The sequence below is a fragment of the Mchenga conophoros genome, linkage group LG23, assembly GCF_057382185.1.
Source record: "Mchenga conophoros isolate Kocher_MC1m ecotype Shallow Benthic linkage group LG23, M_conophoros_male_GT1.1, whole genome shotgun sequence".
Taxonomy (NCBI): domain Eukaryota; kingdom Metazoa; phylum Chordata; class Actinopteri; order Cichliformes; family Cichlidae; genus Mchenga; species Mchenga conophoros.
The window spans coordinates 6360217-6377433 of record NC_140547.1 but is presented as its reverse complement, the minus strand read 5'-3'; the positions used below and the strand labels follow the sequence as shown (position 1 = coordinate 6377433).

The following is a 17217-nucleotide window of genomic DNA, read 5'->3' as shown; positions in this document are numbered from 1 at the left end:
TAACTGTTCAACGTACAGGTGAAAAACGTCATCACGTCGGGGGCAGCGTCTGTCAGGAAGTGAAACCTCCCTGTTTGCTTTGGGCGTGTGCTTTACGCAATTATGTTAGTCACCGTCTTAATCTCGGTTTAATTTTTTCGGGTGCAGGAAGTCAAAATTAAAAAAAAAAAATTGATCTGAAGTTTAAAGTTGATCTGAGAAAACCAATAAAATGTCTTTTATGGGCACCAGTTTACTTCCTGAAACTGTATTTCCCCTGGAGCTTCTTAAAGGGGGAAGTTCATATTGAATGCGTTGGCGTGGAAATCACTGCATGGACTTGAATAATAAAGCCGAACTGTGTTCAGATAAACGACAGGCAGTCAGCAGGTACAATCTGGTTCACCGCAAGGGTGTGTGCCGAGCACCTCATTGTCTGCACTCACATGTGACTGCTCTGATACTGTCAGTACTAATGACATCATAAAGTTTTCCAAAGATACCGCAGATGTAAGCTCACTGAAAAGAGATGGAGCAGCTGACACCCAGGTGTGGCCCTAGACACCGATAACACCAAGAAAGCTGACTTCAGGAGGTCTGGTTCCAAGTGACCATCTGTGGCTCTCAGGTGGAGCTGGTGGCCTTCTCCATCCCAGCCATGAATATATGGACACAGGCCCAGCTGGGAGCGTTCCTACTTACTAACAGGGGAAAGGCCTGAACTGAACCGAGAAGAGATCATCGGTGCCTCGCTGCTACATCTTCAGCTGAACCACGAGTTTAAAGGACTCCACTCACCGCTCTCATGGCTTCTTCGGTCTGGGCAGAGATGCAAAAGTATCAATGAAGGACTACTCGACTGTGAAACCTGAGAAGTCCTGTTTTGTGTAGTTTTTTTCAAACACTTATTTCCTTTTAGTGTATCTTCTTTAGTTAGGTTTAAAAAGTACTCAAGTATTTTGAACCCTGTATGGCAAAGATGTTTCAAAACTTGCAACTCTCTATATGAGGTTTATAGTGTGACGTCTATGTGCTGCATTGGATCAGTGTTATTGTTATGTTAGGATTCCTGGGGTAATTGTGGGATATTTAATGATAGGTTAGTGTGGAAGTGTCTGTTGGGAATTATATGTATTTGCTTTATAAATTTTTTGATGTTTGGGCCCCTGCTCATAAGCTCCAGTTAGCCATCTTTTATGTAATCACCTGTATTTGACCGCATTTGTGATTTTTGTGTTTATAGCATTAACACTGCTGACTGGTGGATGTGCGAAACGCGATTTTGTTTTTACACGAAGCATAAATTTGACAAAAGATTCTGAATCTTTATGTGTCATTCAAATTTACTTTTGGTTTCGAGTCTTTCTTTTGAGTTCCATCGAGTTTCAGTTGCTTTCCAGGGTGTGATTGCTCGTTTCAGTTTAGTTTTTCTTCTTTAGAAATTTTCTATTTCAGTTGTTTCTCGTTACAATATCGACCTTTGTCAGGGGAAGCATTGGAAAAGTCCAGAAGGTGCTGCTTTTTAAAATATGATCAATGTTTTTATGAAAGCTGTGTAGGAATAAATAATTAAAAACAAATACAAAATGCTGCTCGTTTTGAAAGTTTGATCAAACACACTGAATGACTGAAACTAAACTGCCCACTGTTGGGCTGAGTTTGCAGGATACTGTGATGATCAAGCGTTTCCTTCAATTCTTTCAGAGCAAGATTTCAATAATACACTTTCCCCAGTTGTAGTTTAGTCTATTATTGCAACCTTGGCCTGCACATTTTAAGACCAGCCCTCCCCGTGGCAACAAATGTGTTTTATTAGAAGGTGCTTAAAGTAGACAGTGTGCTCTATTTCTCCCCAGAAAGAAATACCAGGTGCGTTTACACAGAGGCTCTGTTATCTGGTGTGTTGTGATTCATTTATCCGATTATTCTCGTGTTTGATGATACCGCTGCACACCACTGGCAGAAAATATCATATTAATATTTAGTGAAAAAAAAAAAAAAGGGGGGGGGGGGTCCCCTGCTGAACACAAACATTTGCAGAGTTAATCTGCTCCCTTTTTTAGCTCCATGTTTTTAAAATGGGGAGCAATGCCGCGCAAAAACTGTACAACAAGCCCGCGGGCGACAGACAGAATGAACACACGACACTCAGTTTGAGCAATCTTCAAGTTTTTAATCTGTTTTCAAAGACCGCAATTTTATATCGTCCTTCCTTTAATAAGTAGAAAACTTTTATTTTTTTTAAGAATTAGTTGAAAGGCACAAATTTTACAATATATACATTTGGATCTAAATTATAAATATATAGAAAACAAAAGCACAACCCAGAATAAAAGTGCTGAACACAGTTTTGTTTTTACAGGAAAAATAGGCTTTGTTTAAAAATACATACAATCAGTAGCATGTTTTTTTTGTTTCATTTTGTGTTTTGTTAGCAATAAATTATTTGAAGGTGATAACATTTATATATATGCAACTGGTGGGAGAAACAAGAAAGATGGTTAAAGTATACACAGAGCAATCCACTGAAGAACAGAAATACATCAAGCGTGCGACGCTCAATCAAAACCAACAGGAGAACAGTAACTTGATTATGCCATTCTTAGTGCAAAATGATAAAAATGATTACAGGCCTAACTAAACGAATGAAGAATTTTCTTTCCTAAAAACTGCTGTCCATATCCCTCAAATGCATAAAGCTTTATTTCCGTGACTATAAAAACAAAATCAAAGGCAAAACGTTTGCAGACTGGTGTCTGGGAATGTGCCTGACGAATATTATTAAAAGTGAAACGAAGGGTAGCTGCAGTATTATTCTGCACACAGAAAAAAACAACGAATCAGTCATCCTAAACCCTAAACACAGAAGCAGGGAGGGGCGAAGGCTTGGACAGATTAATTGCACGTTTTAATATAACCCAGGTGTGAGTCGACGGGAGAACGGGTCAGCGTTAACATGGTTCGAAGAAAAAAACAAAACTGTCCACAGAAAAATAATGTTTCTTAAAAGAAACAGCCTTTGATCTTTGCCCTAAGAAGGCATAAATATTTAGAACCACTGACATTTTCACAAGGACAAACAACAAACCCATCACATTAAGTCTAAAACATAAATACAGCAAGAGTCACAGCACAGAGTTAAGAAAAAATAGCACAAATACTCATTAGTTTCATCATCCTTAAAAGGGGAACTGATATATTTCTGCTAACGCCCTGACGTTACGCCTCCTGTAGGTTTCTTCCTGAGATTGATAAATGTCTGATATCTTAGAGCCAGTAACTTTAGGGGTGCCTGTGGAATACTTTGGTATCTCTCTGCAAACTGAAGGCCTGACAAGAGAAAAAAAAAGCTCTACGAGTGGGAGAAACAATTGCGTTTGAGAAAAGCAAAAGTAAAACGAGCAGAAATAAATCCAGACGCTGTACAGCAGTAGAACAGTGCAATGTTATTTGGTGGCAGGTAATAATAGAATTTGTTTTATAGCAATCTTGAAAATGAGTAACTTCCCTGACCAAACATGTCCTTAACTATTACAATAAGCAAGATAATGTATCTAAAATCTAAATATCCCTTAAATATAAATAACAAATAACTTTTTTTTTTAATAACAATGAATTTAAAATGTATTTAACTAAAATATTTCAAAGCATAATAGAAATAAAGACGATTCACACCATGCAAAGGTAACCAAAAAGCTTTGCCTGTTGAGCGTAAACAGTACTGAAGCGTTTGTTTCATAACGAACATATAACATGGTTTTTATTGCTTTTTGATCGCTTTAACTCCTCTGCGCATTTTGTCACAAACCAACTACAGTGCATCACACAAACATGGCCAGACCTCACAGGTTTTTAAATATGTACTATCATACACATGTACACGCATCTTTCAAAAGCTTTCTAGAGCCTCAAATGGAAACTGGATGTTTTATTTTTTAGTATAGGTTGAATTCATGTGAAAAACAGTGCTCAAGAGGAAACAATAAATTACTCTGATACTAGCAAAGAGACGGGGGCGCTTTCTTTTCAGAACAATAGAAATTCTTTGTGATCCTTTAGAATTAGAGACCGTGAACAGGTTCGGGTATCAGTGTTGGTCAAAAAATGACACATCCACACAGAAAGATAAAAAAAAAAAATACACAAGATTTTCCTGAGGATTTCCAAAACAAAAATGGGCGTCAAGTGAAATTAAAAGGGGAGAAAGGGGTGTAGATAAACGTTTGTGGACAGCTACACAGACAATCACACAAGCACATGCAGGCTCAAAGGAGGCGCCTTCCTGAAACCCAACACCAGCATAGTGTAACACAAACGACGACTGCCTGACTCACCATGGGCCCCAAAAGTTTCATACAAATACACCGTATTAAATTAAAATCGAAACCAACGCTCAAGAGTACAAATCTATACATTAGGCTACATGGATTTTAAAGACTGCATTTAAAGACTTTTTCCAAAGGCACTGTTTGCAACAGCAGGCTGCTCATCCTCTCCCTTTTTTCCTCACACTAGTGTTCATACAAGCAGGGAGACAAACAGGAGGGAGTGCGTAGAAGGGAAAGGAAAAAAGAAAAGGAAATCTGAGGCATTTCATGGCTAATCAGCTAAACGATTTCATGCGTCTTCCAGTTCGACTACCTCGTGTTTCACTCAAACCAAAGCCTTGCATACAGCCGTGAATGTAGTAACAGTAAAGCAAAGTTTAAAGATGCGGTTTTAACTAGTGAAAGGCATTTAGAGCTTCCAGCAACTCACCAATCATACCTCGAGAAAAATCAGCAGCAGGAGGTTTATTAGAGATTTCCGCACCTCAACAGCTCGTATGTTCGATAAAATAAAGTTATCCCGTCCTCTTTTTCCCCCTCCTCCCCCCCACCCATCTCCTTTTATTTTTAAACAGCTGCCTTTTACCGTGGAGGACACACTTTGGTGCAGAAATCGAATATTGATCGAGCCCGTCGTTACCTCAACAGCCTAAAGCAAGTGAACGCTACACATGGATAAAGAGAAGGGTGAGCCCAACGCAGGACAGGCAGTGACTTGACTATAGGCCCTGAGGGGAGAGGGAGTAGGTCCAAGGTTGCGATCAAAGACAGCAGCAAACAAGACACCATCTGCTCTAAGAGACATAACAAAAACAAAACAACAAGAAAAAAACTAAAGATAAAGTCCAGATGAGCCCGATGAGCTCTCACTCTTGCGGCCTGTACTGAATGACAGATTTGCGGTCCGGTCCGGCCTGTAGCATGCTGTTCAAAGCCTCGCGGACGTCAAGAGCGCCGGAGCTGCAGTTGCCGTTGGGTAAGGGACCAGAGTCTGATGAAGCGAGGAGATAGGCTGGGGGGAAGTGAGAGGAAGAGCTGGAAAACAAAGAGTTGGGCGACGGGTTGGAGAAGAGAGAACCCATGTTGTTTGACACAGAAGACGTGGAGGACGTGGAGGAAGAGCAGGAGGAGGTAGAAGACGAAGGGCTGGCTTTCTGTGTGGCTATCTGAGGGGAAAGGGATATGTCAAAATAATCTAATAAGTCATGGTGGTTATTGGCCAGCAAGTTGTGGTTCTGCTGCTGCTGTTGCTGCTGCGAGGCCTGAAGAGGCTGCTGCAGCATGAGAGGCAGCTGTACTTGCGCAGCATGCTGGACGTTTGGTGCAGTCTGAGAGATGAGAGACTCTAGATTAAAATCCTCTGCAAACGCTGTAGAGTTGTTTGTCAGAGTGTCCAGATTGAGTCCGCCCTCTGTGGTGTCTGGAGAGGGAGATGGAGAGCTCATGGTAAGGTCTAAGATATCGTCGAAAGGACTTTTGGAAGACAAACTGGAAGGCTGCTTGGTCTGATGGAGTGAAGGAGGCAGGTTCTTCGTTTGTTGAAAAGTGTTCATGTAGGCGGGTGAGTAAAACGGTGAGAGATTGAGGCTAACTGAGCTGTTCAGAGAGCTCTGGTTGGTGTTGGAGAAGGAACTCGGATTGTTGGACCAGCTGTTATGGGTCCTTTGCTGGGTTTGGCTAGAATTTATCGGTAAGGCCAAGAGGGCTGAACTGAGGTGTGGTAAGGTGGGCTGGACTTGGGGGTGCATTCTGTGTTGGAGTGGGAATCTTGGGTCAAAAGGCTGAGTGAGGGACTGAGTATGCATGGTTTTGTGGTTGGTTAGATTTTCCACGAGCTGTCTGTGCCCCTGCAGGTACTCAAGCTTGCGCTTGCGCTCATTCTCAGCAGCCTGCTCTTTCTCTTTTCGCCTCTTCTTCACCTCGTCATCCATCTGCAGCAGCTCGTCCCGTACGCGAGGAACGCAGTTCTCTGGGATCTTGATACCTGAGAGAGATGACACAGTTATCAGTAAGATAAATCCTCAATCTTTTATCAGCTTTACAATAACAACTAGAGCAGGGCAATATGACCAAAAATATTTATCACGATATACATTTGAAAATTTGCGATAATGATATAACTGACAATATAACTGACTCTAGACAAAATACTTTGCATCTCCACAACTTTATTAGTGCAAAAAAAAAAAATCTATGTATTTTCACTTAAACAAGCAGCTGTTTTTATGTGCATTAAAGTTATATAAAAATTTTACAGTGCAAATTCCTCGCTGACAGTTTAACCAAAAGGCATTTCCAGTGGAAATTGGCCGACATATCCTCAGCATAACCATGTATAATGTCCACAAAACGTAAAAAGAGGTTATACACACACAATACAGTAATATTATGTTGAAGCACAGTACGTATCACTCCACGAGGCTCCTGCCTATGATAGCCGTAATGCTCCAACAATCCATCAAGCGGTGCGGGTTCATAGCTTAGAAAAGTCGTACTAAAACATTTGACAGAGTTTCGAGCGCCGTGTAAACATAAAATCGTTTCGAGGTCAGGAAACACAACCAGAATTCATACATAAGACACACGGGATTATAAGGGGCTCTGTCGATTTTCAGAAAAATCAAAGGATTGATTTTAAGTGTGCCGTATTTTCCAAAAAACACGGTAATAACGACGGCCCGCTAGCATGCGCTACCAAAAATAGTGCTTTGTTGTGTATCTGACGGACGTAAGCTAAACCAGTTCCACACCACTGAAGTTGCAGCATTTTTACAAAACAATTCTGGTTCATCCGTTTCATTCAACGACCCGCTTTCGTCCCTCATTCTCCGTCGCCGCCATGCTTTTTCTGCCATGTGCGTATGAAAACAAAGGCACTGTGCATGTGCGTTTTACCCATAATCTATCGCGATATTTCATTTTCTTATCGTTGCCCAACATTATACCGTATTACCGTGAATGGTATGATATGGCCCAGCCCTAATAACAACAGGACATTAATTAATCTGTATTAATTAATGAGAATGATTGTCCATCTCTATGCATCAGTCCTGTGATTGACTGACGACTCTTATGCCCACTGTCACCTGGATGGTTGAGAAGTCAGATGGCTGGATATCACAGCACATGCATCACTAAGTATAGTAAATAAGACAGCATAAAGGTAATGTGTACTTTAATGTGCATTCATTGCTTCCACACTACTAAGCAGAAAGGCTGCAGCAGAGAGAGAACTACTGCATCTGCTAGTAGGCTGAGCTTGCCACGGTTGCAGAGCAGACTGCAGTCCAAGTCCATATGTGACATGACACAGGCAGCTGATTATAACGTCATGCTATTCATTTTCTTCAAATGAATGGCCAAATAAGAAAAATCAGACAGGAACAACTTAGAAACTAAAGATATATGTGCGGTGTAGAGAGACAATAATCACGAGTGTGTTTTCATGGATCTTGAGGTGAATTGCGACACGTCCTGTGTGGGTCAGCGTTAACGTAATGCGCACAGGAGCTCAGCAGAAACGAATAAGGAAAATATGGAACTTTTTCATTTCCTCAATTTTAGATAATGATGTGTCAGCACTTGGACAGCAGCACCACATCTTACCATCAAAACAACATCGGGGTCAATAAAATTCACATTTTAAATTCTGAGCTAGATGTTTAGGGATTAAAAGAACAGTGAAGAAGCTGTCCTCAAACTGCACTTCACTTCAGGCAGTCAGAGATACTAACCGACTTGTTTGTTATGCTGCTTTGTTTTAAGGCGGACAATCTGCAGGATGCTGCTGTTGGTGATGTCAGACACCACATCAGAGACGCGCTTCCACACTCGTAACAGAGCTCCACACAGCATGTGATACTGACGGAGGCGCATGCCCTGCAGACACTCCTGGCCTTCCTCAATTTTCTTACACTTCCCATTCCTGCAGAGAGAGCAAAGAAGAAATGGTGAAAACACATCATAAATCACTCTTTTAGTGTGACTGTATGGCAAGCTAAGGTACAAGATGTGAGATTTGGAGGTAATTTCTTCGTGGCTAGCTCTTGGGAATGGCATTTGATTTAAAAACCATTGACTGAATCCTAATAATTACCAGCCTGGTAGGATTTATTAATCCTAAGGGACATTGTGGATTCCTGCTTACCAGTTAGCGTGACTGCATTTCTTGAAGGAGAAGGTGAACTGGTTCTCCCAGCAGTCCCTGGCTTCCTCAGGGGTCACCTAAAAAAAAGGAAGAAATGCAAAAGCCTAAAAGTCAGCCAAGTAGTCACTCATTACATATTTTTACCAATGCAGAAGTGAGATTTTCAAGTTCAAAACAAAGCACAAACTACACCCTTTTCTCATTTAAAACAATAATTGTGTCAAAGGGGAAAAACAAGTTATTTTCAATGGGCTTATGGTGAAAGGTCAATGATTAGCAGTTTTAAAGCAGGGAAGGGAAACAGCTATAGCCTTAATAAACAACAGAACTGTAAAGAAAATAAGAGCTCACTCTTTAAATTTACTATTAATATATAACATTAAAGGTTTTAAGTCTGTAAAATGTTGCCACACTTTGTCTTTGGAGAGCATTAAGCCTTATCTGGTCAGCACACCTAAATGTCCACAAGGTGGCAGCAGAGACCGAATATATATAAATATACACCCGGAGCAATGACAGAGGAACACTTGGTCCAGAAAATGTCAGACTTTGTGTTTTCCCAATGTTCCCCATTTTCAGAAATGAAAAAAGATGCATTTTAATGCCAAATTGAGGGGGAAAAAAAATCAAAAGACTCAAATGTAACACAAAACCAATACAAAGACAGAACTAATAGACTGTGAAACTCTTACCTTTCTGTACTTTTGGTGCAGTTTTTCCAGACTCTCAGGGTGAGTCTGCTTGCCGATGTTGGGCTTATAGACCACAAAGTTCTTCCCTCTTCCTTGCTCAGCTAGCAGCACACATGGATAGTTACCTCGAAGCTGTGAACAGAGGCCACAGAGAGTGTTGTTTTTTTTTTTGCACTGTCAAAGAGACAAAGTTAGTTAAACTGTTTATCATAACGTGAACTCACCTTCATAGACAGGTAGAATCCCTCATCATGGCCGCTGAGGTTCAGTGATTTCTTGTAGGCCTCATCCCAGGGCATGCCCCTGTCCACACTGATCTGTAGGAGGAAAAAGATCAGAGTCTAAAGCATGTGCTGTGAAAGAGAGGGAGTCAAACTGCCCCACACCTACACACTGCTGGTATGACTTCAGAAACTATTAATATCTATAAATACATGAATACAACCACTTTAATGTATGTATGAAATACGCCCTTTATACTGGGTAAACTGGTTTTCTTGTGCAGGAGTCCTGAGTGGCTGCCAACTTTGAAACATCAACTGTAGGTTAGCCTGCAGCCAAAAGCTAAAAGCAGAGGATACCAGTAATTATCCTGTGCCACCTGCTAGTATCTACATAGGCTCCATAGCTCCAGGGCCAAACCTGCGTGATCACAGTCTTACCGCTGGCACTATGACATCAATCCAAGCTCTTAACTACAGAGGTAGTTGCTTGAGTTACCTGGGGGACTGCACGTTATGAGGAACTTATTTAATTGTACCCGTTCAAGTATTGTCAAAAAATCTAAATGAACTCAGTGATATTTATAATGTACTCTGTGTTTGCAATTTAATAATATTATTTGAAAAATTGTAAGGTCTGGTGCTCTAACTTTGATATTAATACATACAATAAATTATCATTAAATTGCAAGAGCATCAAAAAGATAAGTAGCATAGCATAGCATTGCCATTGTGGGCAACACTACCTAACATAGGCCTAATATATATTACATAGCTAGGCCTTCTCCTGTGTAGTCATAGTTTACATGTTTTATATAGTTTGCTGTTACTTTGCAGATGCTGCAGGCACATCACTGTTTTGAATATGTTACTGATAATGCCATATCAAACAACACTTCTGCCTGGCCGTTCACAAATAAGCCACTGTACTGCTGTGGTTATCTGCAGGAAGTAAATACTTTTCTAATCCTGCTGTATGCAACTTCACTGTCATCGACACATTTAACATTGCATATGCTCTACTCCAAAGAAATGTATACTTGTAGACCTGAAATCAAGTTATGCAAGCCTACCTTATACAGAACAACCTGGCCATCCTGAGGATTTCCAGCCGTCAAGAAAGTTTCCTGTGTCTCCTCATAAATCTCATCGTTACCTGGGGCAAGGTCTGTCAGCGACAGAGTAGAAGAAAGTGATGAACATTTGCAGCTGCTGAATGAATTCATTGACATCCTTCTATTTTAGAATTACACTTGATCTCCATACCTAGGATTCCCATGTCATATTTGCCCTCCTTTTTATCCTTCTCTATGAGATAGTCAAAGTTGTCAGTGAAGTATTGGAAGAGATGGTTCTGTTTGTGGACCTCCAGACCCAGGATGCGATTTAGGAACTTTGTAATGCTGCAGTCTGAGAAAAACAAACAAGCAATTGACTTCAAATTTTGTTTATTCATCTCAAATACCAAATACAGAGAAAGAAATCTGTCCGTATACTCTACCTTTCTCATTGTTGTTTCCAATGCGGGGCTCCTTACATAAAATCCCAACATCAACCATTCCAGCTTTCATGTCTGGAAGTGAAAAACAAAAAACAGAACCGTTTTTCTACAGCTGCACTAAACTTTCATTTGCTGATGATATTCTCTGCTTACACTGAACCAAAATATGAACATACCTCTGAAGAACATGGAATCACCCCCTGGGTAGCCTTTGGGAGGGGGCACCTTGTTATCTATGAAGCCAACAATTGCTTTGGTAATTTTATCCAGAGCCTTGGTACCGTACTGCAAAAAAGAAGTAAGGTGAAATTAGTAAAGACAGATGATCTCATAAGGCTTTTTAAGCACTGCAGATTAAGTGTTTACATAAAATATGCTATAAAATGCTAAAAGCAAGACAAACTCCATACACCTCAAATTAAGAGCACAAAACATTTTAGATACAAAGGTTGGGTACAATTTTAAAAGCTTCTTAGGTTTGCATACCTTGTTCTCAAAGTTGTATCTGCTCAGGTCTCTGGTTTCTGTGGCTCTTCTGTCTCCATGGGTTAATGCACCCTGCACAGTGGATTACAAACAGTATTACTATCAAATCAATATACTATTATTACTATTACTAAAATATTACATTTACATCATCAGCAGTCACGCTAACAGAACCAGAGTCGGTGCTGCTGGTGTGAAACTGTCAGAGGAAGTTATGAAATCTGTCTTCACTGTTTAGTGCAATTCTACTGTGCAGAAATAATATTGGAAAATAATGCCTTGCAATTTCAATTTACTCTGGATTTGTAGTGTTTTAAGCCAGAAATGTCTGATTTCAAAGCTCAGCTGCTGTAGTAACTTGAAAAATTTGAAAACCCCCCCAAAAACAACAACTATAAAAATACCCAGTTGTTGCTTATCTGACATATCCATCAATTCAGTTAATATATAGTTAAAAGGTGATTCTACAATGCACCAGTGATGGGTGTGGAGCATATAACACGGAGGAAAAAAACCCAAACAAACCCCAAAAACACTGAAATAAGGACACACGCACACACACACTAGTGTAAATGCATGAGGATGCAGAGCCCGCTCTTGGCCCAAACGTGTCAAAGGAAACCCACGAGGTTCAGGTGTGAAAACAAACGTTTTCTATGTGCAACGTGCTGACATGATATTGTGGTTCAGTTAATCTTCAAACAACATTTTGCAAAGAGACCGAGTGTGCAGTGAGTCCAACGTGTGATGGAAGTAGGCAACAAAGTTAACAGAAAATTTAGACAAAGTCAACAGTGGATCAGTCTTAAAGCCAGCTGCTAGCTCTGCTCACACAGGCAAAAACCTTAAGATACCAAAACAAATGAATGTTTTAGCCAAATATGATTTGACTGCTGATCTGGAGTCAGACTGTTGCAAAGGTGTTCAGCTGTTCAGTTCGACTGAAATGTGTGCACTGGAGCTGTATCAAGTTCAAGCAGGCAGGCAGGCAGGCAGACCACGTGCCATATTCTTGATACAGATTTACCACACATAGCTGGCAAATGCAGGAATGACTTCCTGTAACCACCATCCCCTACACCCTCTCTGCCCTTTTCCCAAAAGAACTGTCATGCTGTGTCACTATGGAAATAAATGGCTGCTAGTGCAGAAATGCATCGATAATTACGGAAAATAGCTACACTTATAAATTATCCAGACAACCTCTTTTTGCTTTTTCTGCTTGTTCAGTTTTCCGTTACTGAGCTGGAGAAGGGAAAGACCCAGAATCTCTTGAGGTTTGTGGAGAAAAGTTGATATAACATCAAGGGAACCAACAATAAAGACGACTATGGAGCGCTTTAAGACTAGGGAGTATCCCACACAACAGGAAGGACAGAGGGTGAGGGCAGGTTTAAGAAATGAACGGCGGAGTCACGAACAGCCCGGAGCACTCCGATCGATAAACACATAACTCAGATCGTCTCTGTTTACACTGAAACAGTTCTTCTCACACTCCATAAGACAACAACATATAAACAGCTATTTCCCCCTGAGAGACACTTCAAGATAATTGTGCAAAATAACAACAGCAAATGCAACACCAACCCACACACAACTGAAAGACTGTTCATATTTACCAGACTCTCTAGTCTCTTAGCCACAATGGAGGCAAAACGTCTCTCCCCAGCCAACTCTGAGATGAGAAAGATGTACTCAGGGGCTGTCACCTGATTGGACCGATGAGTCCGACCTGGAACGATGAGAATAAAATAGCAATAAGACATTTTTTGTACATGCAAAACATTTAAAGATATTAAGACTACTGTCTGACTGTTAAATCCTTCAATCTCAAATCTTTAACTTTACAGATAAGCGTTGTACTGCTAATGAACATCCTGTAAAACCTTTATACAGATAAATAAAACAAGCAAGATATGTTGCTATGTGTAGGAGAAATCAGGTATTGTACATTTTTGTGATGACGTTTGGTTTACAACAGCTCATTTTTATGTTACAGGCTGTGCCAATCTCAACTAACTATGAAACACCCATAAATGTAAATAAAATAACACACACACAAGTTATATGTTAGTACAGTACACTAGTGAGGTGCGATTAGAAACAATAAATTAGAAACTGAAAAGTATGAAGAGGACATTATTGGTGAGATGATAAGATCTCCAGTCATATGACTGAAATCTGATCTTGACACTCAGATCCTCCCACCTAAAAATGAAAACAAAAACTCTTTACACAAGATTGTTCTAAGGAAGTCCCTTCAACTTCCATAGAACCTCTTATGAGTAAATAAGCATGTCTGTGTTTGTACAGTATGTGTGTGTATATGTAAGTGTCAGACTAAGCTTCTCGGTATGAGAAACTTAGTCCGCCTGAAGAATCACTGAGGTGGTTTAAGCAGAAAATTGATGACCTTATTTAGTTTAGTGCTCTGCTTTGGCATTTACGTATATAAAAAAATCAAATACTGATCGGGTTTGTGGTGTTAATTACAAATAGATTCGCAGCTGTAACACCTTTAAAGGTCAAATGTTCAGCCCACACAAGTAGAGTAACTGAAAGAAACCACAGCTTCTATCTACCAACAAACCTTCAGCGAGACATTTGTCTCAATTTGAATATCGCAATATGAAAATAACACATAAAACACTTCTTCACATTTCTTCTCTTTCTTCTAAAGCTCTTTCAACCTTTCACCTCAATGCTGCTGCTTGTCACAGGGGTAAATTTAAAAGGAAGTAAGGAATAGAAAGCTGATGTAACTACGATGAAGAGGAAAATAAGTCCAGTGTGCCTTATAGCCTTTTAACTGGTTACATCACTCATCAACAGAAAAAAAAAAAGACTTATGTCATTGACAAAGTTAACCACTGATGAAAAACTTTATTCAAGCCATTATGTGAAGTCTGACACAAACTTAACCAGACAGACTATATTGACAGGTCAAAAATTCAGTCTAAAAAAGGTTCCCGACATCCTTATGTAAGTTAATAACACAAAAAATGCCCTTTTCTTTTATTTCTAATCATGTACTCCTCTTTAACTTTTAAAGCCTCTTTGTTAGATTACATTTCCTGACTTACCGAACTGCTGAATAGCCCTGTCTGCGCTCCAAGGCAGCTCCAGGGTCATGTGAACCCTGCGTCTCTGGTTTTTCACTCTCTTGTCTGCCTGCAGGGAAATCCCAGAGCTCGCTGCTTCTGAGATGATGGCCACCAACTACAGGAAACAGGTTTTTGTTTATTGGTGGAGAAAGGTCTTATTGAACAATGTTTTTAAAGCATTTCACTGTTTGGTGAAATCTGATCTGAAGCCCTTCGAGTCATGAAAACAGTGATTCATTTTTTTGTACTGTAAAATATCTAACCTTCTCTCCACTCATGAAGCGATCTTTCTCCTTGAGATTAATGTGGTCAATCGTAAGCCCTTGCTCAGCTCGTGACTCATAACGCACGGTGCCGTCAGGCCGCCGCACCACACGACCCTTACGACCAGTCATCTGGAGAGAAAAGGGGTTAATATACATCAGCTGCACATGTCAAGGTGACAGGTGATGCTGCTGGTTAGCTTGTAGTTGAGGGTCATACCTCAGAGACTTTATCTGGTCCACCAAACTTGTCAATGAGCTCATCCAATGTGTTGAGAGGTAGTTCTTTTCCCAGTTCTGCTATTTTGTTGAGGAGGTCCTGCTTCATTTCCTCTATTCTGGCTGTAAATACAAATCAGAGGAAGATATTAACAATATATCCCTTGCTGGTTGAGTTATAAAAAATAGCAGGGTATGTGAGGCTACAGTGGCAGCTATCAAGTAGATGTGCATCTGTTTGAATGACAAGCACCTTCCAGTGTATCACTGTTACTGACAACACAAGCTGAAGGACAAAAAAAAGAAATGGTGCCTACCTGTCTGGTAGCTAGTCTGGTTCACAAAGATGACATCGTCATTATCTAGCAGGGAGTCTGGTGAAGAGTTGGAGTCTGTGTCTATGCCATCGGAGTCACTACTGCTGTCATCGGTGATGTTGATCACAACGTTGTTCTCTATACTGTGCTTGGGTACTTTGGGCTGGCGACCTCTGGGTTTCCCTGATTGTTCGTTAAACCGCATGAGATTGGAGTTAGCAAAAGCGACACAAAAGAGGCCAATAATAGACATAGGATTAAAAAATATGTCTTTAACTGAGAATAAATAGTACCAGCTGCTAGGCTAAATACACCAAATACACTTATAAATCACAACATGAGCAATTTTACTGCTACACAAACTATAGAAATGTCCACTGAACACTTGGTACATGAAATAATTGTAAAAGACAGCAATAGGGGTGAACATCCTACAGTGTTGTATTAAATCTTCATATTCACTTACGTTTTCTCTTGTTACTTGGAGCTTTTTCCCTGCTTTGCTTCTCTGAAGGGAAATGCTTTGTTACAAGAGACTGGAATACTCCCCTGGAGCAAAGAAGAGCAGAATAACAGACTTTAAAACTGACAGCAAAGCAACCACAACACATTAGGGCTGTTGCGGCAATTAGACATTACAAGTATTCCTGATCTGACCTAATTATGAGTGCCAGGTATTGATAGGCAGATGAAAACGTGAACTAATACACTCAGACTTTAAGGCATGTCTGCTGTGACAGACCTAAGGTCAACCAAGTTCAAGTCCTTATAACTTCCTTTTCTTCTTTTTCACAAATGAGTCATTGGTCAATTAGCAGCTAATAAAAGGTTGTCTGCTTTGACTGGTGAAGAATGTCACATGACCTGTATGACTATATGTAGTCATGACAAAGTCCTTCTTGAAACTTTCTTGTTATTTGACAGCTTGGTGTATCAAGAAAACGAAACAGAAGACACCTGTGACTATAGTTTTCAGCAAGCAGAAAATCACTCTTTCAAATAGTGTCAAAGTTATCACCTATGGCTCGGCATTCAGTTTTAAAAGAGCTGCAACTCAGATACAGGCAGTCTTTTTTTTTTATATGTAGCCATCACCACAGAAACACAGAAGCGAACAGACGAAATACTCTCTTACTCGGCTGCGGAAACAAATCTGTCCAGATGCCCGTCATTTTCATCCAAGACTTCTCTGGTGCGCGATTCTCCAGTAGACTGGAGTCCAATAACGATGCACTGCAGTGGAGAACACACAAACGCACATCAATGACCCAGCCGTGTTACCTAAAGTAAACTTCTACTAGGACTCACTTCTGCTAATCACGATGGAAAATATTACAAAAATCCATGTGGAATTCCTGAACAACTAAAGCAAAATCAAACCAGCTTGTTCACAGAGAACTGAAACCCCCCACACAACTGACTAAACTATGTTTCAAATTAGCACTCTTACATATACAATCTATGCACTCAAAGTTCAACAGTGTGCTATGCTCACCTTTCCGGCCTCCAGCTCTTTCTGGGCCAGCTCCACCAAGGAGCGGACCTTGGCAGCGATACAGAGATATTTGAAGAATCGCTGGTGAGACGACCAGAACTGCCCCCAAAGAGACTTCCTGCTGACCATGCCCAGCTCATCAGCTGCCTGCATGAACGTTTTCAACGCCTCGGCCCACTAGAAACAGATTCCAGACGCGAATTCTCAGTTTAAATTTTTGTCAGTTTTCTCAAATAAGATAAGAACATATAAATACAGCAGACGCTGTCACTGAATTTCCTCACCAGTTTGGCAGCTTTATTATAGACCTCTTTGAAGTCACCGTCCAGCCCGATCTCTTCAATGCGGAAAGACACCCCAGAGAAGCTCAGCTGTCTGGCAATGTACATCCCACTCACTTTCATGTCCATGGCCACAATCTCCATGGCCCCGACACCTCTGTACACAAATAAATAATTCAACATA

General features: G+C 40.5%; 1 protein-coding gene across 7 annotated transcripts in view; it reads right to left on the bottom strand.

Annotated features, from left to right (window-relative positions):
• Window positions 1-4859: 4859 nt before the first annotated feature.
• The window catches only part of sbno2b (strawberry notch homolog 2b), a 61362-nt gene continuing 49004 nt past the window's right edge, over window positions 4860-17217 (bottom strand). For all 7 annotated transcript variants that reach the window (XM_085263706.1, XM_085263709.1, XM_085263711.1 and 4 more), the window contains 19 exons: window positions 17037-17190; window positions 16753-16929; window positions 16393-16490; window positions 15724-15806; window positions 15258-15440; window positions 14942-15063; window positions 14722-14853; window positions 14438-14573; window positions 12974-13086; window positions 11355-11426; window positions 11045-11153; window positions 10869-10940; window positions 10634-10777; window positions 10441-10535; window positions 9371-9463; window positions 9147-9278; window positions 8455-8531; window positions 8042-8232; window positions 4860-6291 (listed from right to left, as the gene is read on the bottom strand). In XM_085263706.1, coding sequence (XP_085119832.1) covers window positions 5174-6291; window positions 8042-8232; window positions 8455-8531; window positions 9147-9278; window positions 9371-9463; window positions 10441-10535; window positions 10634-10777; window positions 10869-10940; window positions 11045-11153; window positions 11355-11426; window positions 12974-13086; window positions 14438-14573; window positions 14722-14853; window positions 14942-15063; window positions 15258-15440; window positions 15724-15806; window positions 16393-16490; window positions 16753-16929; window positions 17037-17190 — 3301 coding nt within the window. In that variant the 3' untranslated portion in view covers window positions 4860-5173. The remainder of the gene's footprint in view (window positions 6292-8041; window positions 8233-8454; window positions 8532-9146; window positions 9279-9370; window positions 9464-10440; window positions 10536-10633; window positions 10778-10868; window positions 10941-11044; window positions 11154-11354; window positions 11427-12973; window positions 13087-14437; window positions 14574-14721; window positions 14854-14941; window positions 15064-15257; window positions 15441-15723; window positions 15807-16392; window positions 16491-16752; window positions 16930-17036; window positions 17191-17217) is intronic.